The sequence below is a fragment of the Eretmochelys imbricata genome, chromosome 1 (assembly GCF_965152235.1).
Source record: "Eretmochelys imbricata isolate rEreImb1 chromosome 1, rEreImb1.hap1, whole genome shotgun sequence".
NCBI classification, from domain to species: Eukaryota; Metazoa; Chordata; order Testudines; family Cheloniidae; genus Eretmochelys; species Eretmochelys imbricata.
Genome location: NC_135572.1, coordinates 242,846,539 through 242,869,695, shown reverse-complemented (window position 1 = coordinate 242,869,695; position 23,157 = coordinate 242,846,539). Strand labels below are relative to the sequence as shown.

Here is a 23,157-nt window from a genome sequence, read left to right as displayed (position 1 = left end):
TCTTCTCTGAACTCTCTCTAGTTTGTCCACATTCTTCCAGAAAAGTGGTGCCCAGAACTGGACACAATACTCCAGTTGAGGCCTAATCAGAGCAGAGTAGAGCGGAAGAATTACTTCTCATGTCTTGCTTACAACATTCCTGTTAATTCATCCCAGAATGATATTTGCTTTTGTTCCCCTGTATCCCATTTCTGCAGAGATTGGATATGTGGGCACTGGGGAAGGGGAGAGACAGAGAGAGAGAGAGAGAGAGAGATTGTGTGAGCTGGCTGCTGGGGAAGTCTCCGAGAGACCATGCGCTGTCTGTTTAAGGCACTCACTCACTGCTCGGTCAGACCTCAGACCACAGCAGCTCTCTCCTGCTCCGAGTCCTGAGCCCTGTCCCCTCTCCCCTGCTCAGTGGAGTTGGGGTATGGGGGGGACACCCAGACATCAGCACTCCCCTCACACACACCCCATTCTGCACAGCCAGCAGGAGGGTCCTGGGAGCAGCTGCTGGAGCAACGTAGCTGCAAAGCAGTGGGGGGAGGGGCACCTGAACAGATGCTGTCGGATGTGCGCAGCTCTGCTAGTCAGGTACACGGCACTTGAATCATTCCTGGGCAACCGCGCAGCTTAGCGCAAACACAGGTCCTGAGTAATTTCTTTGGAGAGCGCACAGAGCTGGAGAAACTTCCTGTGTCAGTTTTCGTTGCTGCTGACCCCAGGGCAGCTTTCTATATTTAAGATGCTCTGGGGCCTTTTCTGCGTACATAAGCCTCATGGGATTTTGGCAATTTTTTTGTAAAGCACTTGGGTTTCCTTAAGGATTAAATGCACAGGGTAAAATTTTCTAAAGTGAAAGTGAATGGGCCTAAGGCCCTTCAGTGCATAAGTCACTTTTGAAAATAGGCTCAGGTTCCTAAATCACTTAGGTGCTGTTGAAATTTTTACTCAGAGAATACATGTAAAATGTCATCCTCTCTTTCCAGTTCCATTCTCTTTCTTATGGCTGCACCACAGAGGAGGCAGATGTTGAGGGAAATAAAAGTAAGGAGGCATTAGCTCTGGGGTAGGTAGAAGAAAACTAAGGAGCGATCAACAGGGTAGAGAACTAGAGAACAACAGAACATACAGAAAGGTGAGAGAGAGCAATATCGATAAAGAGGGGGTTGAATAATTAATGACCTATCACCAGACTAGCTTCTTAGTGTGACTTTCTTACGTTGTCAGGTTAGAGAATAAGGGGTTCATTCCTTCCGCAATGTAGAAAAGAGTAATCTCTTTTGTCGCCTTTCTCTTCCTGTCCCCAGTGGCAATCTGAGATTTTAAGAAGCATGTTTTCTGTTCAGAGCAGACATGCCTAATCCTGACAGACACCTGGAACTCTTGCACTAACACTTGCCCTGAGCCCTCACGTCACCCACACTCCTACTGCCTACAGTTAGCCTCCAGAACTGAGATGCATAGGGATTTTCTATTACCAATCTCCGGTTGCCATTGAAGCTTGAGCTACAGAAATGGCTAAGAGTTTCTCTAGGAGCGCTCTTTTCCATATTTGGTGCCCTCAGGTTTTTAAATATCCTATCATTGAAGAAAGACTTTTCTCCCTCTTTTGATGGTTCTGCTATATATTTATGTCTTGTTTGGACTCTGAGTTCTAAGAGGGATAGTCCAATACTTAAAAGTACTGGTCTCTGCACTGGAATAGCTCTATTTCAAGCAGCTTTGGTGTGTCCTTTACAGCAGTACTGCTATCAGCTTCTGTGGCTTTGGCTTTCATTGGCATCACCATGTCAACACTGACCAGCATTACCACCACCTTTCTGGGTACTAATATTGAACATGGTACTGTTGGCACCCTGTGCCATTCAAGTAGCAGCTGGTCAGTGCACAGGTGCCAGCACCAGAAGCACAAGTGGCAGACACTTGATAACAGACAGATCCCTTGTATGTGGAGTCAGAAACTACATTTGTGCACTCTCAGCTGCACCCTTCGACTGCATCATCCTTTCTCATTTTTGCTGGAATCGTTCATAATTAGTTCACACAGAAATTCTGCTTGATAAGAAATCCCTAGTAAAAAAAAACTTGAAGATAGCTCAGATTATAAATTCATATCAGTTACTTTAAAATAATTGTAATTCTCTATGAAGGCCAGATATTCAGAGTTTCCGTTTGTTAAAACTTGGATTCACTACACCCATCAGCACAGATTATGGATCCCAATTCATACACACAATATGCTGAAAGACGCAGTAGTTGATAGCAGCTTAATTTAGGTTCAGTTGTGCTATGTTGAAAGAAAGGCCAGTATGATTTTAAGACTGTATATGCAGAGTGTAGTATATGGTGGAACTGGGAGACAGTGGTCTCCCCTTGATACAGCTCTGGTGAGACCACACAAAGAATACAGTATTTGGTTCTGGGCACCTCATGATGAGAATAATTAATTAAGTGCTGGAGAGGCTAATTTCAAAAGGAAAGTTGGAAGAACTTAACATAGTCATTTCATTAGGTCCCATTGCACTGTGTATAATTTTGTTGTTGCTTTCAAGCCCCTACATCGTGTGATAGCTGCTGTCTACATTGCTGACCTGGTCTCCTATTATATTCCCCCATCAACTTCTTCACTCCACCACTGCTACCAGCCTGAATACCCTGCTTGACTCCTCTTCCAAAATTCTCTGTAACCTTCTTCCATGCTTGAATGCTCTCTGGATGTCTTCCCTGCTGAAAATTCCTTCCCTTCAGTCATATCCCTCCTGAAAACTCACTTCTGTCATTTCACGTACAAGGTGTAAAAAAAAAAAAAAAAAGTGACATTTATTAGGCTGACCTTTTATTTGACACCCTTGGCTGCTTCTTTTCCTCCTCCCTTCATCTGTTTAAATGATTAGGCAAAGAGCACAACAATTGTCATTGCAGACTCTTTGGGACAGGATATATGGGGGAGATTTGCAGAGATGCTAATTCCTATCAGTACTTTGTAAATCTCCGCTTCTTTGTGTTTCGTTATGTTTTTTTGTGAGGCACTAGCCCATTTTGGGGCATTTAAATCTGATGATCAAATCTAGGCTTGCTAAATGTCACCCGATAGGAATATAACTAGGTACAAGTATTGGAAGAGGGTAACCATCAGAGAAGAAAAAAGGTTGCTTAGAACAAAGAAGAGGAACATTTTGGTGAACAATTTCTGAACAACCTGTTTGTTTGACTGTGTAACTGTGTCTCAGCAGAAGTACTGAGTACCCCACCTGAACTAGACCAGATGATCACGTGGGAAAATGCCATAGGGAACAATCCTGTATTGAATAGGGATATACCAGGTGACTTTATAGGATCAGCTTTTATGATGTCTTTTTTGGTCTACTTAGCAGCGTGGTTGTTTTCCTTTTCCAGGTATCATACAGGCTTTTTGAAGACATGGGGCTGTTTGAAGCCTTTAAAATTCCAGAGAGGGAGTTCATGAATTACTTTCATGCCTTGGAGTGTGGATACAGAGAGATACCTTGTAAGTAAAGCTACAGGTCAAATAAGAGTCTCTTGCTCAGATCTCATTGACTTTTGACATGTTCAGTAAATATTTTTATACATTCTTTCCTCTCCCTGGTCACCACAGCCATTTCTTCTTTCAAGGGCTGCATTTTGTCACCTACCTCTTGACTAAATGCGTAAGAGTAGTATTCCTCTTTTGGTGTGATGTACACAAAACTTTGTGCAGTGTGAAAAGAGTACTCCACAGTTTTGTCAATATATGCAACACTGCTAAGCTAATTGCCTCCTACGCAGAGGCTCTTCCTGAACTCTGCCCTCACATTTCTGTCTGTTTGACATTTAGGGCTTTTTCTTTTTCTTTTGTTTTTTAAATTTTACTTCATAGAGAACTCTGTGTAAATCTCGGGTAGTAAGATGGCTCCTATTTTGAGAGTTTATAGGTATCAGGGACTGTTCTATCTAGCCATGTTTTTTATTGGTTGGTGGTATTGTCAGTCTTATCTGGATTTTGTTGGAATGGTTGCACACACACACACCTCCCCCTACCCCCCGTACCCCCCCGTGATATGCTTCCACACCAGAGATGCTATAGAACAGTGATTTTAAACCTGTGGTCCTGGCATAACTTTTAGCAGACATCCCCGCTATTCTATGCTAGCTAGCTATGGCTTCAGAAGCAAGTATACACCCATATATAGATATACGATTTACAGTAGATACATATTATATAGAAAATGCTGGATGTTATTGGGGTACATTTACTGGGTATATCTGTATAGAAATATATAATCTATATTTTTCAGATTCCTAGGATTCTGTCCCAGAATTATATTATCTTTGCCAAAGAAATATAACATTTAAGTTCCCCCAGATTTGAAGGGCCTTTTGTCTACGTGCTGCATTGTTGGAGATTGATAACAGAGCTGAATAAAATCTATATAAGAACTTGTGTTTGTTGTGGTGTTAGCTCAAGATGTAACTCTAGTGTTGTCCTTAGTCTGACTCCCATCCCCCTCTCCCCCCACCCCATCTCTAGCTCAACTTAAATGGTACCTTACTTTAAACTTGAGCTAGCTGGCCTGTCGGGGTGTGTGTGTGTGTGCACACGTGTGTGTGTGTATTGAAGCTCAAGGGCTGCTGATGCTCAAACTAGGGATGCAGTGGGGATAGAGCTACATGCAACAACTTGAGTTAACACAGCTGGTCAGATGCTAATCCAATCACCATATAGCCTGAGTGTTATTTCCAGATGTTGCTGCCCTCACTCAAGATAGGCTAGTGGAATAACTCAAGCTAATCGTTGCAGTGAAGACAAGCTCTTTTTGTTAGAAACTGGGAGAAATCCTGGCCACAGTGACATGAATGGGAGTCTTTCCACTGATTTTAGAGGAGCCAGTATTTTACCCTTTTTATTGACCAGATGACACTTGCATAACAAAAGGCCAGGGAAGTAGAAGGGAGCACGGCTCTCACTCCTATGCTAAAAGCTCCCTCTCTTCTCTCGTGTGTGGGGGAGTAGCAGGGCCGGTGCAACCACTAGGCGAACTAGGCGGTCGCCTAGGGCGCCAAGTGGTGGGGGGCGGCGGTGGAGTAGAGGTAAGCTCGGGCAGGGGGGCGCAGGGAGGGCCGCCTGCAGCAAGTAACGGGGGGTGAGGGGGGGCGGCGGCGCACAGGGGAACTGCTCCCTGCCCGAGCTCACCTCTGCTCCGCCTCCTCCCCTGAGCACCACCCCGCTCTGCTTCTCTCCCTCCCAGACTTGCGCGCCAAACAGCTGCACGCGGCTCCCCGGGCCAAGAGGAGGGAGGGAGCAAGCTGTTGCAGGGGGAGCTGCCCAAGCCGAGGGGAGGGAGGGAGGGAAGGAGGGGGCGGTGGCGGCGGGGAGCTGCCGCGAGTGGGGGCGGCGCAAGGTGGAAGTTTCGCCTAGGGCGTGAAACCTCCTTGCACCAGCCCTGGGGAGTAGTGCTTCCCCATGGCTTCCCCTCTTCATGTCTGGTGTATAAAAGCTCCCCCTCCAGTAGCAACCTAGTAGTAAAAGGAAAGCTGAAAACTTACAGAATTGTAAAATAAGCCAGAGTCCTCATATCTTGTAATGGCTGTTGTTTTTTTGCTGTTCCTTGAACTAAAACTCCCTAGAAGTTCCCCATTGTATCCAGTAGATGGTGCTGTGTGCCCTCTGATAGAAAGAGTCTGCATGTTTAATAATAGTGTCATCGGTTGCCTTGATTTGTATCATAGATCACAACAGAATTCATGCGACTGATGTTCTACATGCTGTTTGGTACCTTACTACTCAACCTATCCCAGGACTCCCAACAGTGATTAATGACCATGGGTCAGCAAGTGATTCAGGTATTCTTTTTAATATACTGTTCTTTTAAGACATGGGTTGCGGAATACTATACATTTCATTTGCTAGAGAAAAATCACCAAATGAGGAGGCTGCATAGGAAGGACTTTCAAACAATTTCAGCAATATATATTAGATATTTAATGTGTCCTAGAATATTTATTTGTGTGTTGCAACTGTGGTCGACCAATTCTTTCCAATAGATTTCCATCAACTATACTTAGGGCCCTACCAAATTCATGGCTGTGAGAAACGCCTCACAGACTGTGAAATCTGGCTTTTGTAGGCGTCTCAGGGTATTGCCACCCTTACTTCTGCACTACCTTCAGAGCTGGGCAGATGGAGAGCAGCAGCAACTGCTGACTGGGCCCCCCACTCTGACTGAGGGCAGAGACACCAACAGCAGCAGCACAGAAGTGAGGATGGTCAGAAAAGGCACCGTGGCGTCTCTGTCTCTGACACACACACTCACACTCTCTCTCTCTGCCCCAAGACCCCTTTAATCTCTGAGCATTCGGCCTGGAGTCAGGGTCGAGCAGCGGTGGGGTTGGGGATGCTCCAGCTGCTAGGCTGGGCTGATGAGGGACGGCACTTTCTTTTCCCCTGCAAAGGCCGTTCCCGGGACGGAATCAGACCCACCTCCGGGAATCTCCCCAGCTGCAGAAAGCTCCATGGCTGCTGGCTGAAAACCTAGGTCTGAAGGCAGCGCCGCTGCCACCAGCAGCGCAGAAAGAAGGGTGGCAATACTGCGACTCCCCTACAATAGCCTTGCAATCCCCCCATGACCGCCTTTTTGGGTCAGGACACCTATGGTTACAACACTGTGAAATTTCAGATTTCAATATCTGAATCTATGACATTTAAGACGCTTAAAATCCTGTGACTGTGAAATATACCAAAATGAACCACCATGAATTTGGTAGGGTCCTAACTATACTATAGAAGCACAGTATTTTACACTTAAAAATATGTGAATTCAAATCTTTTGTAAGCTTTGTAGAACCATCTTACTTTTTCATGTTCTTTTTAAGCCCTTTCTTTCTACAAGCCACTTAAGTGATGTCTGCAAGTTAGCGGAGCTAGTGTGTATTGTTTAATAAACACTTGGGATCTTTTGGGTAGAAAGATGTTTTACAAAAAACATTTTTGAAAGACATTCACTCAAAAGAATCACCATAGCAGAATAGGCCAGGTGTCTGGCTAGTCCAGTATCTGCCTATGAAAGTGATCTGTTCCAGAAGTCTCAGAAGATGACTTCTGGGTAGGTTAGCAGCAGCAGAGTTTGGACCCAGAGCCTCTGAGTCTCAAAGCATGCACCTCCACTGCTTGAGCTTAAAGACCCAAATCTATTAGCTCAAAGACTATAAATGACTCTAAACTTCTATGTGGTCCAGCCATTGGAGGGAAACAGAGAGCCATGCAATGTAAACATGGGTTAGCTAAGAAATGCTGGGCTGTTCATTGATTAATGCCTCACAATTAATTAATTAATTAACTAATTAAATAGCACATAAATTTACAGTGTTACAATTAGGCTTGGAAGGTTTGATTTTTACTGGTAAATGTTGGTGAACGTTGATTTCACCATACACACGCAAACTAACGAAAAAATATTTTCATTGATATTAATCAAAATTACAGTTCGGCAAAGTAAGAAAAATGCTGCTTGAGAAATTGAGAGTTTGATTTAAGGATATGTACTTTGTATATTTTGACATATGATGATGACAGTTTGTGTTTAACAGTTTTATACCGCTTTAACTTTTTGAATCCAAACATCTACTGTCACTAAATAATTATTGTCTGACTCCCCCATTATGTCCTGCAAAATTTACATACATAGAAAGAGGAGGAAAATGCCTAAAACCCAGAATTTTGCACAACTGAGAAAATTTAAATAAAAATAGGAAAAAAAGCTTAAAAATAAACATTGATATTATCCATCAGAATTATAAAAAAATAAACATACCATTGTGCCAATTCTAGTTAGGGTAACAGTCATTTTTGAGTTGCTGGAACATACACAAAATATCAGAAATCATCAAGTTCAGTATTTCTGCATTAGGTTATGAGACCCTATCTGAGATGATTGGTTTTGGTCAGATGTTTTGGGGGGTTTTTTGTAACACACAGGCCCACAATTTTGCTCATGGTCTATATTTTCAATAAGTAATTAAAACTCAGTAAGGGACTCTATTTCTGCTCAGATTCTGATAGTGGAATCACTCATGGCCATATGGGATATGTGTTTTCGAAGACATATACACCTGCAGATGAGAGTTACGGTTGCCTCGCTGGCAGCATCCCTGCCCTAGAATTGATGGCACTTTACGTCGCTGCAGCCATGCATGATTATGATCATCCAGGAAGGACCAATGCCTTTTTGGTTGCAACCAGCGCTCCTCAGGTAAGCCTTGGGCCACATTTTTAAAGTCTACATAATTGTTAAGCCTCCAAAGACTTCTGAGCACAGCTTTTCATTGCTTTTCACTACCATATGGTGAATTTATCTGCTCTCTGCCAATGCATTAATGGCTAATATAAAACACCAGATTAACTCATCACAGCACTGATTAACTAGAAATGGGAGATTGTCTGGAGTGTAAGAGCAGGATCTTCCAAATCAGTCTTAATCACCACTAGGAAACAGATATTCAGCTGCTGTTACTGCTGTCAGAAATTAACACTCCTTAAAATCTCTGCAAAAATTTTTTTAAAGACCTGATCCTTTCCCTCATTTCTCCCATCATCAGAAGTCATTTCATTATTCCAATAGTCATTCTTATTTCCTGTTTTTCTGTTTCAGACATTAGGAGGATTCTTAATTCTTAAATCAGTGTATTGTTTCCACAGGCCGTGCTGTATAACGACCGCTCTGTTTTGGAGAATCATCACGCAGCTGCTGCATGGAATCTTTTCATGTCCAGGCCAGAATATAACTTCTTAGTCAACCTTGATCATGTGGAATTCAAGCATTTCCGCTTCCTGGTAATTGAGGCCATTTTGGCCACTGACCTGAAGAAACACTTCGATTTTGTAGCCAGATTCAATGCCAAGGTAATAAGAAATTCTAATTTGCAATGCTTTCTAAAGGGAAAGAGGATTCTTCTTGCCCTTCTGCACATCATATGGGTTACCGGCTGGGAAAGATCACTAAAAAGGCAGCCCCACAGATAGCGAAACACATCTCCATTCAGTGAATAGTGATACTGAAACAGTAACAGGTATTCCTAAAAACATGTTCTGAACTATTTTTCATAATATTCATTTAGCTATCTAAGGTATTGAAAATTACCAGAAATTAATTAGTTTAACTGGATATTAAGCTGCATCACTCAGCAACACGGCATTGCTTCTCTCTCTGTGGATACACTGATGAAGGAACCATACATGCAGAAAGCTTGGAACCTATGAACGTGTGATCAGTTTTGTTTTCCATTTCTCCGTAATCATTCTTTCTCTTTATAGGCTTTAAATGGCTGAAAATAAGCATCTTATGCACTGTGTTAACAACTTAGTCCAAACATTTCAGTTAGGCAGCTAAATCCATAGTAAGGTACCTACATAAGTGAACTGATTTTTCAGAGGTGCTGAGAACTCTCAACCCCACTAAAATCAGACAGATCGGTGGGTTCTCAGCATCTCTGCAAAACAGGTCAGATAGGGTCAAATCCAAAGCCCACTGCAGTCAATGGAAGGACTCCCGTTAATGTCAGTGGTGACTGAATTTGATGCCTAGATCACTGATTTTGGTGCCTGAATTTAGACACCTGGATTTAATAACTTTGTCCTAAATTTTCATTTTTGTGAGGTTAAATAGCCAGAGAAAATGGATGAGTTAAAGCCAGAGGTATTATAGCTCTAGATCCAGCAACAAAACATGACTGCCAGACATAACTTGGAGGTGCTCAACATTAAACATGTCACATGTGAAAGTGATATGTGCTCTCTCTCAGAAGAGGAAATCAGATGCATGGCTTGATGTGGCATGTCCTGTTGACTGACTATGGATTTGTAAGGTCAGTTGGCAACTGTCCCCCTATGTTGGGTCCTTGGATAGTATGAGTGGTTACACAATAAAAACAAGTGGGAGGAATTAGCTGAAAATATTAACCAAATAAAGCTTTCTTTGCTAAATATGTCTCTGCCTTAAAGGAAATTATCTATGATTCTTAGTGATTTAATCACTCATTTATATTGCAGAAGTGCCTACAGGCCCCAGTCAGAGATCAGGTCCTATTTATGCTGGGCTGCAGGCAGCATAAATACATGTAACAGTCCCTGCCCCAAAAAGTTTGCAGTGTAACATGTGCAATGGACAATAAGTGGATATAACAAACAAGTAGGGGGAAGACCGGGTAACACTGAGAAAATCATGTATGATGTCATAAGGAGTGGTCTTAGCATTACCAGCTTCCATTGTCATGTGTTTTGTAGACATTGAGACAGGTGAGTTCTAAGGAGAGATTTGAATGAAGACAATGACACAGATATTAATGGGGAGCTTCTCCGATGCGTAAAGGGTGGTGTAGGAGAAAGGGTTAAGGTGCTTTAGGGAAAATTGAACTAATGGGCAATGAAGGCTGATATCATTGGCAGAGAGGAGGTAGGATACATAGTCACATCATTAAAATACTGGAGAGAGAAACCGCTCTGGTAGAAATGTGAAGCCCTTGATTTCCCTGTGCCTTACCGCTGCCTATTAGATCTTGTATTGAGAGGCTAAAGCTGCTTCATTATTTAAATTATAGCTGTGGTCACTTTAGATCACAAGAGAACCCTTTTGTTTTAAAAGGGGCAGAATAATATGTGTCAGCTGCTGCTGCTGTTTTTGTTTTTTGTGGGGGAACTCTTGCAAACACATTTAGCCCAAATAGAAAAGTAACATAGGCCTTGTCTGTCTATAGATCACAAGAGAACCCTTTTGTTTTAAAAGGGGCAGAATAATATGTGTCAGCTGCTGCTGCTGTTGTTGTTTTTTGTGGGGTAACTCTTTCAAACACGTTTAGCCCAAATAGAAAAGAAACGTAGGCCTTGTCTGTCTACACACAAGCTTGCACCAGTTTAACTAAAATTGGTTTTAGAACACACCTCTGGTTAAATTGGTGCAACCTTATGTATAGATAAGGCCATCGTTTCTTAGAAAATTTTGTAGGTCTGTCTTCTGCTAGTAATGCTTTAGAGCCAGAGTATTAATTGCTAAATAATTATATGATTCCTAATTATCTATCGCAAAACTTAATTATTGGCACTTATTCTTCTTTTTCATGCTTGATCTACACTCCTAAATTACAAACCAGGGCAAACCCATCTACTTAGGTTTGTAGTTTGCATTCAGTAGCTGAGCATGTTTTAGCACATCACAGGACAAGATTTTCCTCTTACCATGGGCTCTTGTAATGGTTTTATTCCCTTTTGTATCTTCCAGGTGAACGATGATGTTGCAATTGACTGGACTAATGAAAATGACCGCTTGCTGGTTTGCCAAATGTGCATCAAACTAGCTGACGTCAATGGGCCTGCCAAATGCAAAGACTTGCATCTGCAGTGGACAGAGGGCATTGTTAATGAATTTTATGAACAGGTAAATGTGTGTCCAAAGCAGAAATAACTAGCTTTACTTTCTGTCCTAAATTATTCTGTAGTGTGGTTGTGTTTGAGCCTGGAGTTGATTGCATTTCAGTGTTGGGTGAAATTACTTTTTATTTTTAAAGAAAGTTTGAGGAATACGCTTTCTGTTTTTGCATGAACTATGCCGGGTTCAAAGTTCATGATGGCATTCAAGAACAGAACACCGGAGCTTGGTTTGCAAAGCAACCCCCTAGTATTCCCTTGGAAGTTTGAGTTCTGAGGGAGCCCTGATCTTAATCTTTTCCAGTTAGAATTAGGGAACACCTATGTTGCCTGTTTAGCACTGCCTGTATTCAGGGCACCTACCCCACTGCATCCAGGGCTAGCTGCCCACCCTGAGTTTTCTGGGCTCTGGTAATGGCACCACATATCTTATGTCATCAGGAATGGGCCAGCAAGTTGAACCACTGCCCCCCAGAACTCAAGAATCTTCTGGGAAGGCCTGGACAGTGACCCAGAGGTTTCATGCTAAGCACTGCAGGGTGCTGACTGCCCCTAGTTTTAGCGTATTAGCGACTGCATTGGGAAAGGGCTGGCTTCCCTCTGCTCCCTGGTCGAATATGTAGGGGGAGTCAGGGGAAGAAAAATTCAAGCATTTATCTGGACTCTTCATTTAAAGCACCTGAGGATGCAAGGGGAAACTTGCCACTGCATAAATATAAGACTAATTATTAAAAATAAATCCTACTGCTGGAGTTCTGCCATAATCTCCTAGATTTGTCTCCAGGACTGTGTTCTTATTATTTGTTTGCTGCATCTCATTGTAGCTCACATAAAGAGATGCAGTCATTTAAACTCCACTGCACACCAATCAAATATAAAAATTTGGCTCACGTTGGTGCCATCACAGCTGATGGCATGCACAGTGCGTGTTCTGGTACGCTAACGGCAGCAATGTCATAAAAGCGGTTGACAACGAACCCTGAAACAAGATCAGCAAAAGCATGATGATGTTGTGTGTTTTACAGTAGATTCATTCCATCTGCATACTCTGATTAAGGTGTTATCTTTGTTGCCCTTGCCCTCAGTCTTCCTTTTAGGATGGGCATTATATAGAACCGTTTGATTCTTGGCTTGAAAGTGGTTTCCAACATGGCTGATAGCCAGAAACATTCTATTAAATTGTTAGAGATTTTTGATCAATGCACTTTGTGCCTGAAAAAATCGATGCTTCTGAGTGCTTTATGCAATGTGCTTTCCATTGTGTCCTTTGAATGACATTAGTTGCCATACCAACATGATGTATAGTAGCAATTTTCCTCGAGAACCTGCTGCAGGTATTAAAGACAATGGGCTCATATGTATCAGCTGATTTATTCTAGCTGAGGATCTGGCCCAGTGGCTCTTTTATAGTCTGTTACTAGCCAACACCCTATCACCTTTCCCACTCCCCAGTCCCTGAAACAACTGTCTGTTTTGTGGAAAACACCCAGTTTCTCATTTTTGAAAAAAGAAAAGGAGGACTTTTGGCACCTTGGAGACTAACAAATTTATTTGCGCATAAGCTTTCGTGAGCTACAGCTCACTTCATCAGATGCATTCAGTGGAAAATACAGTGGGGAGATTTATATACATAGAGAACATGAAACAATGGGTGTTACCATACACACTGTAACGAGAGTGATCACTTAATGTGAGCTATTACCAGCAGGAGAGTGGGGTGGGGGGAACCTTTTGTATTGATAATCAAAGTGGGCCATTTCCAGCAGTTGACAAGACCATCTGAGGAACGGTGGGGGTGGGGAAAGAATAAACAAGAGGAAATAGTTTTACTTTATGTAATGACCATCCACTCCCAATCTCTATTCAATCCCAAGTTAATTGTATCCAGTTTGCAAATTAATTACAATTCATTAGTCTCTCATTGGAGTCTGTTTTTGAAGTTTTTTTGTTGAAGAATTGCCACCTTTAGGTCTGTAATCGAGAGACCAAAGAGTTTGAAGTGTTCTCCAACTGGTTTTTGAATGTTATAATTCTTGACGTCGGATTTGTGTCCATTTATTCTTTTATGTAGAGACTGTCCAGTTTGGCCAATGTACATGGCAGAGGGGCATTGCTGGCACATGATGGCATATATCACATTGGTAGATGTGCAGATGAACGAACCTCTGATAGTGTGGCTGATGTGATTAGGCCCTATGACAGTGTCCCCTGAATAGATATGTAGACACAGTGGTTAATGGGCTTTGTTGCAAGGATAGGTTCCTGGGTTAGTGGTTCTGTTGTTTGGTGTGTGGGTGCTGGTGAGTATTTGCTTCAGGTTGGGGGGCTGTCTGTGAGCAAGGACTGGTCTGTCTCCCAAGATCTGTGAGAGGGATGGGTCGTCCTTCAGGATAGGTTGTAGATCCTTGATGATGCGTTGGAGGGGTTTTAGTTGAGGGCTGAAGGTGATGGCTAGTGGTGTTCTGTTATTTTCTTTGTTGGGCCTGTCCTGTAGTAGATGACTTCTGGGTACTCTTCTGGCTCTGTCAGTCTGTTTCTTCACTTCAGCTGGTGGGTATTGTAGTTGTAAGAATGCTTGAATGAGATCTTGTAGGTGTTTGTCTCTGTCTGAGGGGTTGGAGCAAATGTGGTTGTATCGTAGAGCTTGGCTATATACAATGGATCGTATGGTGTTGTCTGGATGAAAGCTGGAGTCATGTAGGTAGGAATAGCGGTCAGTAGGTTTCCAGTATAGGGTGGTGTTTATGTGACTATCGCTTATTAGCACCGTAGTGTCCAGGAAGTGGATCTCTTGTGTGGACTGGTCCAGGCTGAGGTTGATGGTGGGATGGAAATTGTTGAAATCATGGTGGAATTCCTCAAGGGCTTCTTTTCCATGGGTCCAGATGATGAAGATGTTATCAGTGTAGTGCAAGTAGAGTAGAGGCATTAGGGGACGAGAGCTGAGGAAGGATCTACAACCTATCCTGAAGGACGACCAATCACTCTCACAGATCTTGGGAGACAGGCCAGTCCTTGCTTACAGACAGCCCCCCAACCTGAAGCAAATACTCACTAGCAACCACACAACAGAACCACTAACCCAGGAACCTATCCTTGCAACAAAGCCCGTTGCCAACTGTGTCCACATATCTATTCAGGGGACATCCTCATAGGGCCTAATCACATCAGCCACACTATCAGAGGCTCATTCACCTGCACATCTACCAATGTGATATATGCCATCATGTGCCAGCAATGCCCCTCTGCCATGTACATTGGCCAAACTGGACAGTCTCTACATAAAAGAATAAATGGACACAAATCAGACGTCAAGAACTATAACATGCAAAAACCAGTCGGAGAACACTTCAATCTCTCTGGTCACTTGATTACAGACCTAAAATTTGCAATTCTTCAACAAAAAGACTTCAAAAACAGACTCCAATGAGAGACTGCTGAATTGGAATTAATTTGCAAACTAGATACAATTAACTTAGGCTTGAATAGAGACTGGGAGTGGATGGGTCATTACACAAAGTAAAACTATTTCCCCATGTTTATTCCCCATCCCCCACTGTTCCTCAGGCGTTCTTGTCAACTGCTGGAAATGGCCCACCTTGATTATCACTGCAAAAGGTTCCTGCCCCCACCCCACTCTCCTGCTGGTAATAGCTCACCTTAAGTGATCGCTCTCGTTACACTATGTATGGTAACACCCATTGTTTCATGTTCTCTATGTATATAAATCTCCCCACTGTATTTTCCACTGAATGCATCCGATGAAGTGAGCTGTAGCTCACGAAAGCTTATGCTCAAATAAACTGGTTAGTCTCTAAGGTGCCACAAGTACTCCTTTTCTTTTTGCGAATACAGACTAACATGGCCACTACTCTGAAACCTGTCATTTTTGAAAGGAAGAATTATAAGGGAAACACCAGTCTCCCCAAAGTAGGTTTGCTAGAAAAATGGATTGCAAATGTACAATGTAGTTCAGCATATGCCATGAAAATTGGGAGCCATTCTTGACAGCACTTCTCTCCATTAAAAAATAGAAGTGTCCCAGGCTTTGAAGAATTACAACTCTGTACAAATTCTAAGTGTCATCAAAAAGTAATTGTATTTAAATTTAGAAAAACACACACAATATGGTTGCAGTATGTTTAATAGGTTTTCTCCATGTGCTCAATGTTGATATTTAATGAAAGACCAGTTAGACATGTGTGTTGTTTCCAGCTGTAAATCAAGCTCATAATCAAGCTTGAAAGAATTACACGTTAAACTTTTCATCAGTTGACTTTCTTCCCACCATTGACAACTTCTTCACATGAAATCTGAGATGTCATGCTGTGAAGGAGAGAGAACTGCCATCTCTGGTTAATCCACTTGTTATCTCAGGAATGTGCACACACGTTGGTTTTGAGATAATGATGGGAGTGGGGAGATCAAATATTTGATAGCTGAGCACTGAACTATGTGTACCTTGTTAGGAAATGCAGAAAAGCTGGAAGTGAGGCATTCATCAAAGTTTAACTGTTTACTCTTTGTGTTTCCCTTTTCTCAAAAGGGAGATGATTCAGTTAACCATATCTTGGATTCTCAGAGAAACTAGGCACCTGGAAACAAATTCAACATGGATATAATGTCTTAGAAATTGACTGTGGATCTTCAGTAATGTTCATGAACTGATTATTTCTCAAATGTAGGTCTCCGCTGTCTAGTCACATCAGTGTGCATAACAAGTCACATGCATTATCAATTATTCTTTTATTATAGGACCAAATCCTATAGTAAAGGAATTTTGCTGCACTAGGGATGACTGAAAAAGAACTTGAGTGTTTGGCTCATACAATGGATCTTGCTAGAAAACTAACTCTTCCATCAGAGCACCGGGGGGGGGCCTCCTCTCTTTCTCTCCCCCCCCCCTTTGCTCCTCCAAAAGAAATGTAGCAAAGGGACATGTGCGGAGGATCTTGCATTTTTGAACGACCCTACATTGACACATTCATTACAACATTCCCAAGGAAATGAGTGACTATGGCCTGAAGCTCGGCAGGTCAAAGAAACACAAAAGTAGAGTCGCCCAGCGTATTTATAATGAAAGAAAGACAAAATTCATAAGAAAATTAGTTTGACAAGCCAACCCTTGCTCTGAAAAGGTAAATCCTGTCCCCTTGTATAAGGTGGCTAGTTGCTAACAAGCTAATAATGATGATAAAAATCACAAATGATTTGCATACATGATGCAGGGGAAAAAACAGTATGGAGAAAGATGATTTTATTTTCAAGCTTCCAAGATGGCAATGTAAACTACAGGACTGGAAGGTGGGCATTACTTTAGGAAGTCCTCATACAGCATGCTTTGTAAATTCAGGGTATTCTTTATAGCAGATTATTCTTGTGTTTGAGCTCCGGAATGGTGTATAGTAGTTTTTATATGAAGGCTGAATTGATGCCATGCTACCTTTTCGTGCTGGTCTGCTATAAAAAGTGAAATGGTGAAAGGAGATGGCTCCACAGTAGAATATTTTTCTTCTAATGTTTGCAATTGCCTTTGATGCTTCCCTCCACTTTCTCCCCCCATATCCATGTAATTAATGTATCACACAGAAGTAACAAATTTTTGTCATCTCTAGGGTGATGAAGAGGCGAGCCTTGGCCTTCCTATAAGTCCTTTCATGGATCGCTCAGCACCCCAGTTGGCACACCTTCAGGAATCCTTCATTTCTCACATTGTGGGTCCACTATGTAATTCCTATGACTCAGCAGGACTGATGCCAGGGAAATGGGTGGAAGATAGCGATGAATCAGGAGATACTGATGAGCAGGAAGAGGAAGAAACAGCAGAAATGGAAACGTGTGAAAATTCCGAGTCAAGTACGTTGTTTGCACTCTATATCTTTCAGTGGGGCTGATTTCATTTCATGGGCTACCCTTCAGCAAAAGTTAACAATCCCCTGTATGAAAGCTTAGAGTTTCTCCTGGTCAGCCATAACCTGAATTTCTCTGGAACTGGACTAGCTGAACTGTCCCCTAAGCGGTTTAACAGGTAGCCACACATTTTGGGAGTGGAGAAGCTTCTAAAGACTTCACAGACAACGCTTCTAGTAGGTCGTTAGGTTGCCTGTCCTGCATCTGCAATTTTTAGACTGTTTCTTGGATGGTTTTTAAAGGACTATAATTTTTTCTCCAATGGAAGGTGTGGGTGTGACAAGATCTTCATCTTTTTGATCTTCATGTTTTTTGTACAGTGCCTGGTACGATAGGCCCCAGTTCCCTGATTGGGACCTGTAGATGCTACCACAATGTAAATATTTTTTTAATGGTGGAAATATTTGAGAACACATCTTCTTGTGGAAGGGGGTCCAGTTTGCTGTATTTGTGGTAGTGCTGTGCATTGCCATGTAAGAGATTTGGGTTTGTATCAGCTCCAAGGAATTTTTCGTGACCCTCAAACCTCTGGCCAATCCATAAGTAATATTGATAGACTCTGAAACCCATCCAGTCCTCTGCTGAAAGCATCATTGTAGCAGTGATTGGCCTGTTGGGAGGAAGCTTTGGTAGTCTACAAGGGGGTGTGGAGGACCCTGTGAAAAATGGTTTGAAGAGATAAGTTAATTTGTAGCCTACGTCTCTTGGCAGTTTCCCTTTAAACTAATCCAGCATCTCAGCCCTTACCACCTTTAGCCTTCCTGCCTCTCTCAGGGTCAGGGCGCCCCCTCCAGAGGCATCAGGGAGTTGATAGGCCCACTGTACATATTGTCAGGTAGCCTGCCTTACGCCTGCACACTCACCCAAATAACAATTCAAACCTCTGAAAGAGGATTGAGCCAACTACCAGTCAGCTGGGAGCCCAGGCTTCCTGGCAGGAGTGAACAGAAATATTCTGTGGCTCAAACCCTGTGAGTGCGAGCTGAGCAATTAACAGTCTATGGCTTCAGCCTCCTGGCTGGGGCAAGTAGCAACCAACTAGATCTCAGCAATTGTAGATGAGCAATTAAACAGTCTCCATTGACTACTTTCTGGCCTAAAGGTTAGCGCACAACCAGTCCCGCGTATGGGGTTGGGGGCTAGGGGGACCCAGGTCCACCCTAGTCCACCAGGTTCCAGCCCAGGGCACTAGAAGTGGTGGGAGATCCTGCCACAGGGTCATCAAAGAAACATGTGGTCGCTGCCTTGCATCCTGGCAGCACAGCCGTATCAAAGTCTTGTTTCCCTGGGCTACTTCCTACCAGTTCCTGCTGGTGCCGCTTTGTCACCGCTGGGATCTGGTTCTCAGTCTCGTGGTCAGGTGGCCCTTCCTCCAGTCTCTCCCTTGGCCTTCTCTCTCCTGGGGAGGTGGTTTGCCTTTTCTTTCTGCTCCCAGTCATGGGCTTGACTGAGGACTCAGCTCCCTGGGAGAGAGGTCTGCCTCCTTCCCTGGTCCAGCCCAACTGACCTGCAGGGCCCTGTTCTTATACTTCCTGCCCACCCCTGCAGTTCCTGTGGAGGGGGGTGGGGTGGGGTTAGCTGCACCCACCAGGGGGACTTAACCCCCTCTGTACTGGAGGCAGACCACTCTGCCTCATTACACCACCTCTTTTCTGTTCCTCCCCGTTCTGCATTCTCTTTTCCCATTTTATTGGTGTTCCTTTCCTTTCTGTTTCGCTTCCCTTTTTGGCATCCAATCTGAGCCTTCCCCAGTTCTCCAACTCAACTTTTTACTAGGAAGGAGGACTGGATCTAGGAGAGGGAGAGGAAGCCATCAGAGTTCTAGTACAATATTAGTAATATTTACTACTTGTATAGGGCTTGTCACCTAAGAATCTCGAAGTTCTTCACAAAGCAGGGTCAGTATCATTCCCATTTTGTATATGCAGAACTTATGATGTGAGAGGTTTAGGGACTTATTTAAGATCAAAGAGAAAGAAAGTCAATATCAGAGCTCAGAATAGAACCAGGGTCTTCTGACTTCCAGTCCAGAATTCTATCTACTAAATCATACGGCCTCTTCAACCACACGAGTGATGCCGTAACTTGTAACTAGTAAACCACTGTTCTCATTCACTTTGAGTCCTTTTCATAAATGCATTATGTCCATATGAACATATAGGAATTGCCCTACTGGCCAGACAGGTGGGCTGTGTAGTATAGTATCCTGTTTTAGTAGTGGTCAGTACCCTGTGCTACAGCGAAGATTGTTTGCAGTATTGTTGTAGCTGTGTGTGTCCTAGGATATTAGAGAGAGACGGTGGGTAAGTAATATCTTTTTTGGACCAACTTCTGTTGGTGAGAAAAACTTTTGAGCATATACAGCCCTCTTCTTTTTCAGCAGAAGATTGACAGTTATGGAATTATCTGATGAGAGGGGAAGTTTCTTCAGTTAGTGATTCACTTATGCCCTAGAGCATTACACTTTATATCTGTTACATTTATTAAAAAATAATCCTAATTAATATGACTGTGGGTATTGTCATTATCCATGAAATTGTCTAGACTTTTTTTGGAATTCTGTTGCTCTCTTGGCCTCAGTGACATCACATGGCAGTAAGTTACACAGGTTAATTATGTATTGTGTCTTAATGTATTATGTATTCATTTTGTTGTCTTTCACTTCCATTGAATATCACTTTGTTCTTTTATGAGAAGAGGTCAGTAGAGCAACTGATTCACATTCATCTGCTATCATGCTTCCCATCCTGCTAGAATTGTTAGATCTCTCTGAAGTTCCTCATTATCTTCTGTACTCTTGATTATCGTTAATAATTTTGTGTCATCTGCAAATTGTCACATCCCTGTTTCACTCACTTTTTCAGATTATTAATAAATGTATTAAACAATACTGGTCCTGATACAAAATAATGGGATGCTGCTAACCTTTTGCCATATTGAAAAATACCCATTTATTCTTACTTTTTGTTTTCTCACTTAATTTCTATAACATGACAGTATTTTACCTCTCACCAGGTGGCTAGTTAGTTTCCTTTGTAGACTCTTGGGAGGAGCTATTCAAAGGCTTTTTGAAGGTACAAATAAATTCTTCCTACCAGTTTTCCTTTAGCCTCTATTTTGTTGGCATGCTTAAAAAACTATGACAGATTAAAGAGACACAATTTTACTTCATGAAGGCCATATTCATTTGCTATGTTCATCCAGAAGTTTTACAAGAATTCTGTTTTAATTATCATCTCATCCAGTTTTACTGACACTGAAATGATGCTTCATAGCCTGGGCCATTCAAAATGCCTTTTTAAAATAAAGATGTCTACTGCATCTGCTACCATTCCATCCTCTGGTGTAGTTGCTGATTTCAGTGACAGATTACATATTTTTTAACAGTAATTTTAAATTCCTTAAGCAATCTAAGGTGTTATACTGTCTGGGCCTGTAGCTTGGTGTACTTCAACATACCAGTTTTTTCTATCATCTCCTCTTTTGACACATCAGTCCCTCATCTTTAATCCCTGAAAAGTCTAAATCTAGGGTAGGTATCTCTTCAACATTCTCTACACTGATATATCCATTTACAAGATTACAAACATTGGTCAGGTATTTAGATCTGTTTTCAGTGTCATTTTGAATATTCCAGGCTCTTTCAGCACAACACAAAGGAGATCTCCTGTTATCAAAGGGATTTCTGCATCTGATTTGCCCATATATGTCAAATACTTAGAGAGAGAATTTTTTTTTACCACATTCAGGACAACTCTAAGTGAAATACCTTTGAGAAGATGGAAAGGGGAAATTATTGTAGAAGGCCTTTCATTGTAGTCAAGGTAATTCATTAGACTGTTTTAGATAATTGGTCTTTAATAAAATTAACTAGTGTATTGTCTGACCTGCAAACAATTGATGTAGCTTAAAAACAAGAAATATTTTGTTATATCTGAGCAGGTAACTACCAACAAGTCCCGTTGTGAATTTAAAAGTTAAACTGAATCAATCCTTATTGGGTTCAAACAAAATCTCAAGCCATAACAAATGCTTTATGATCTCTGCTGAGAGCTGCAAGATTTGGGGTCACAGGAAACCTGGGATAGAATGTTCTAATATGGTGTATTGGTGGTATAGAGGTTTCTTATTTTATTAAACCTGAAAGTTTCCTACAGGGAACCAAGAGCTTTTTAATGAAGGATTGAGCTGGATTTGGACTGCGCTGCAGTGAAAAGCTCTTTGTTTCCATTTCAAAAGCTTCAAAGACTCAACATTTTGGCTCCCGACACAGACATGCTTTAGGCCACCTGCAAACTCTCAGTTACGCAAATTTATTTGGTACAAAACATTCCTGTACGTCACTCTATTTTTTTTTTCAGTAGAATTCCTGAAGTGGTTTATTATTTAAGTTCTATAGCTGCCACTGCCATTCTTCATGATTGGTGGAAAACTTCAGGCTTTGTGTTGAACGGAATTTTATCTGTCACAACTCTATCACCATCAGACTACAGGACTGTCTACAATAATGGGCTGTCACCCAGGGCAGGAAAAAGTTTGTGGTGCAAGTGACTCTGATGATGGGAAGTGGCAAATATAGTTTGTAGTATAATAGCAGCTTGATGCCTCAAAACTAGAAAGAAGAAAACTCCAAGGCTGTGATATTATTTGCCATAGGACTTCACTTCTCAGCTGTCCAAACTCAATTGTCATAACTATAGCAACGCTGCACTATATTGTGTGAAACCTAGATTTCGATTTTTCACTTGCTGCGTCAGTGGAGCTCAAGCCCATTGCAATAGCAAGGTAACGGGTAGAGCACATCTTTAAGAGGAAGGGATCACAGGTGCTATTTTGTTGACTAATGTATAGAACATTCACTACTTGCCTTCTCCCCTCCCATAGTTCCTGTCAGCGCATAGGTAATGTGTAAAGAAAAGAAAACAAATATTTCATAGCGTGGTGAAGGGTCTTAAATTGGTCAGCCTGAAGCTGGCCACATTTGCTGTCAAAAAGAGCACATAGCATGCCCAGATGAGTCAGGGGAGACGTGCACTTTGTAATATTTTTACTGGCAGTATATAATTGAGCCACTAGATGTCTTTGTGTGCTGTACAGTGTCCTGGACAGGGTGTGCTCCTTGGTAAACAAAGGACACAAAGCTGGGACTCAAACTGTGTGAAAGTTGCCTTGATTTTTTTTCCCTGTAGTTGTACTTTTTTAAAAAATAAACAACTTTTAATTAAGATGGACCCTTGATTGCATATATCATGACTCTTGCTCTGTCCATCCCACCCTCACCTCCTTCTCTCTCTTCCCTCCCAAGAAAACAATACAGTAATTCGGTCTAATATTTTACAGGAAAGAAAAAGTTCAAGCGGAGGAAAATCTACTGCCAGATTACTCAGCATCTGCTTCAGAACCATAAAATGTGGAAGAAAGTAATTGAAGATGAGGAAAGGATAGCTGGGACAGAAAAGCAAGGTCTAGAACAATCCACACTGCACCAATCCTCGGAACAAATTCAGGCCATCAGGGAAGAGGAGGAGGAGAAAGGGAAACCCAAAGGGGAGGAGGAGGACACAGCTATAGAACTGAACCAATGACAATATTTTCAACAGTATTTTAAGACAGATTGACTTGTGCACAGACTCCTTTTCAAGCCAGCACAACATTTAGACACAACACTGTAGAAATACGGGATAATGCGCCTACAGCAGTTTGATTTGTTTCTCTTTCCTTTGTATGGTGAGGTACATTGTTTAAACTCCTATGCTCAAGAAGCTTTCGCACTGCAACACTGGCTTTTGTAGACTTTCTTAAAGTGGCAAGGGGAGGGTGGAATTATATACATAGCTGGTCATTGCCTG

At 42.2% G+C, this 23,157-nt stretch overlaps 1 protein-coding gene across 1 annotated transcript in view; it reads left to right on the top strand.

The window, feature by feature from the left end:
* PDE3A (phosphodiesterase 3A) overlaps positions 1-22,893 on the top strand; it is a 363,884-nt gene extending 340,991 nt beyond the window's left edge. Inside the window, exons 10-16 of the mRNA XM_077807482.1 lie at positions 3,382-3,493; positions 5,713-5,826; positions 8,032-8,231; positions 8,678-8,881; positions 11,253-11,408; positions 17,014-17,254; positions 22,649-22,893. Coding sequence (XP_077663608.1) covers positions 3,382-3,493; positions 5,713-5,826; positions 8,032-8,231; positions 8,678-8,881; positions 11,253-11,408; positions 17,014-17,254; positions 22,649-22,893 — 1,272 coding nt within the window. The remainder of the gene's footprint in view (positions 1-3,381; positions 3,494-5,712; positions 5,827-8,031; positions 8,232-8,677; positions 8,882-11,252; positions 11,409-17,013; positions 17,255-22,648) is intronic.
* The last annotated feature ends 264 nt before the right edge of the window (positions 22,894-23,157 follow it).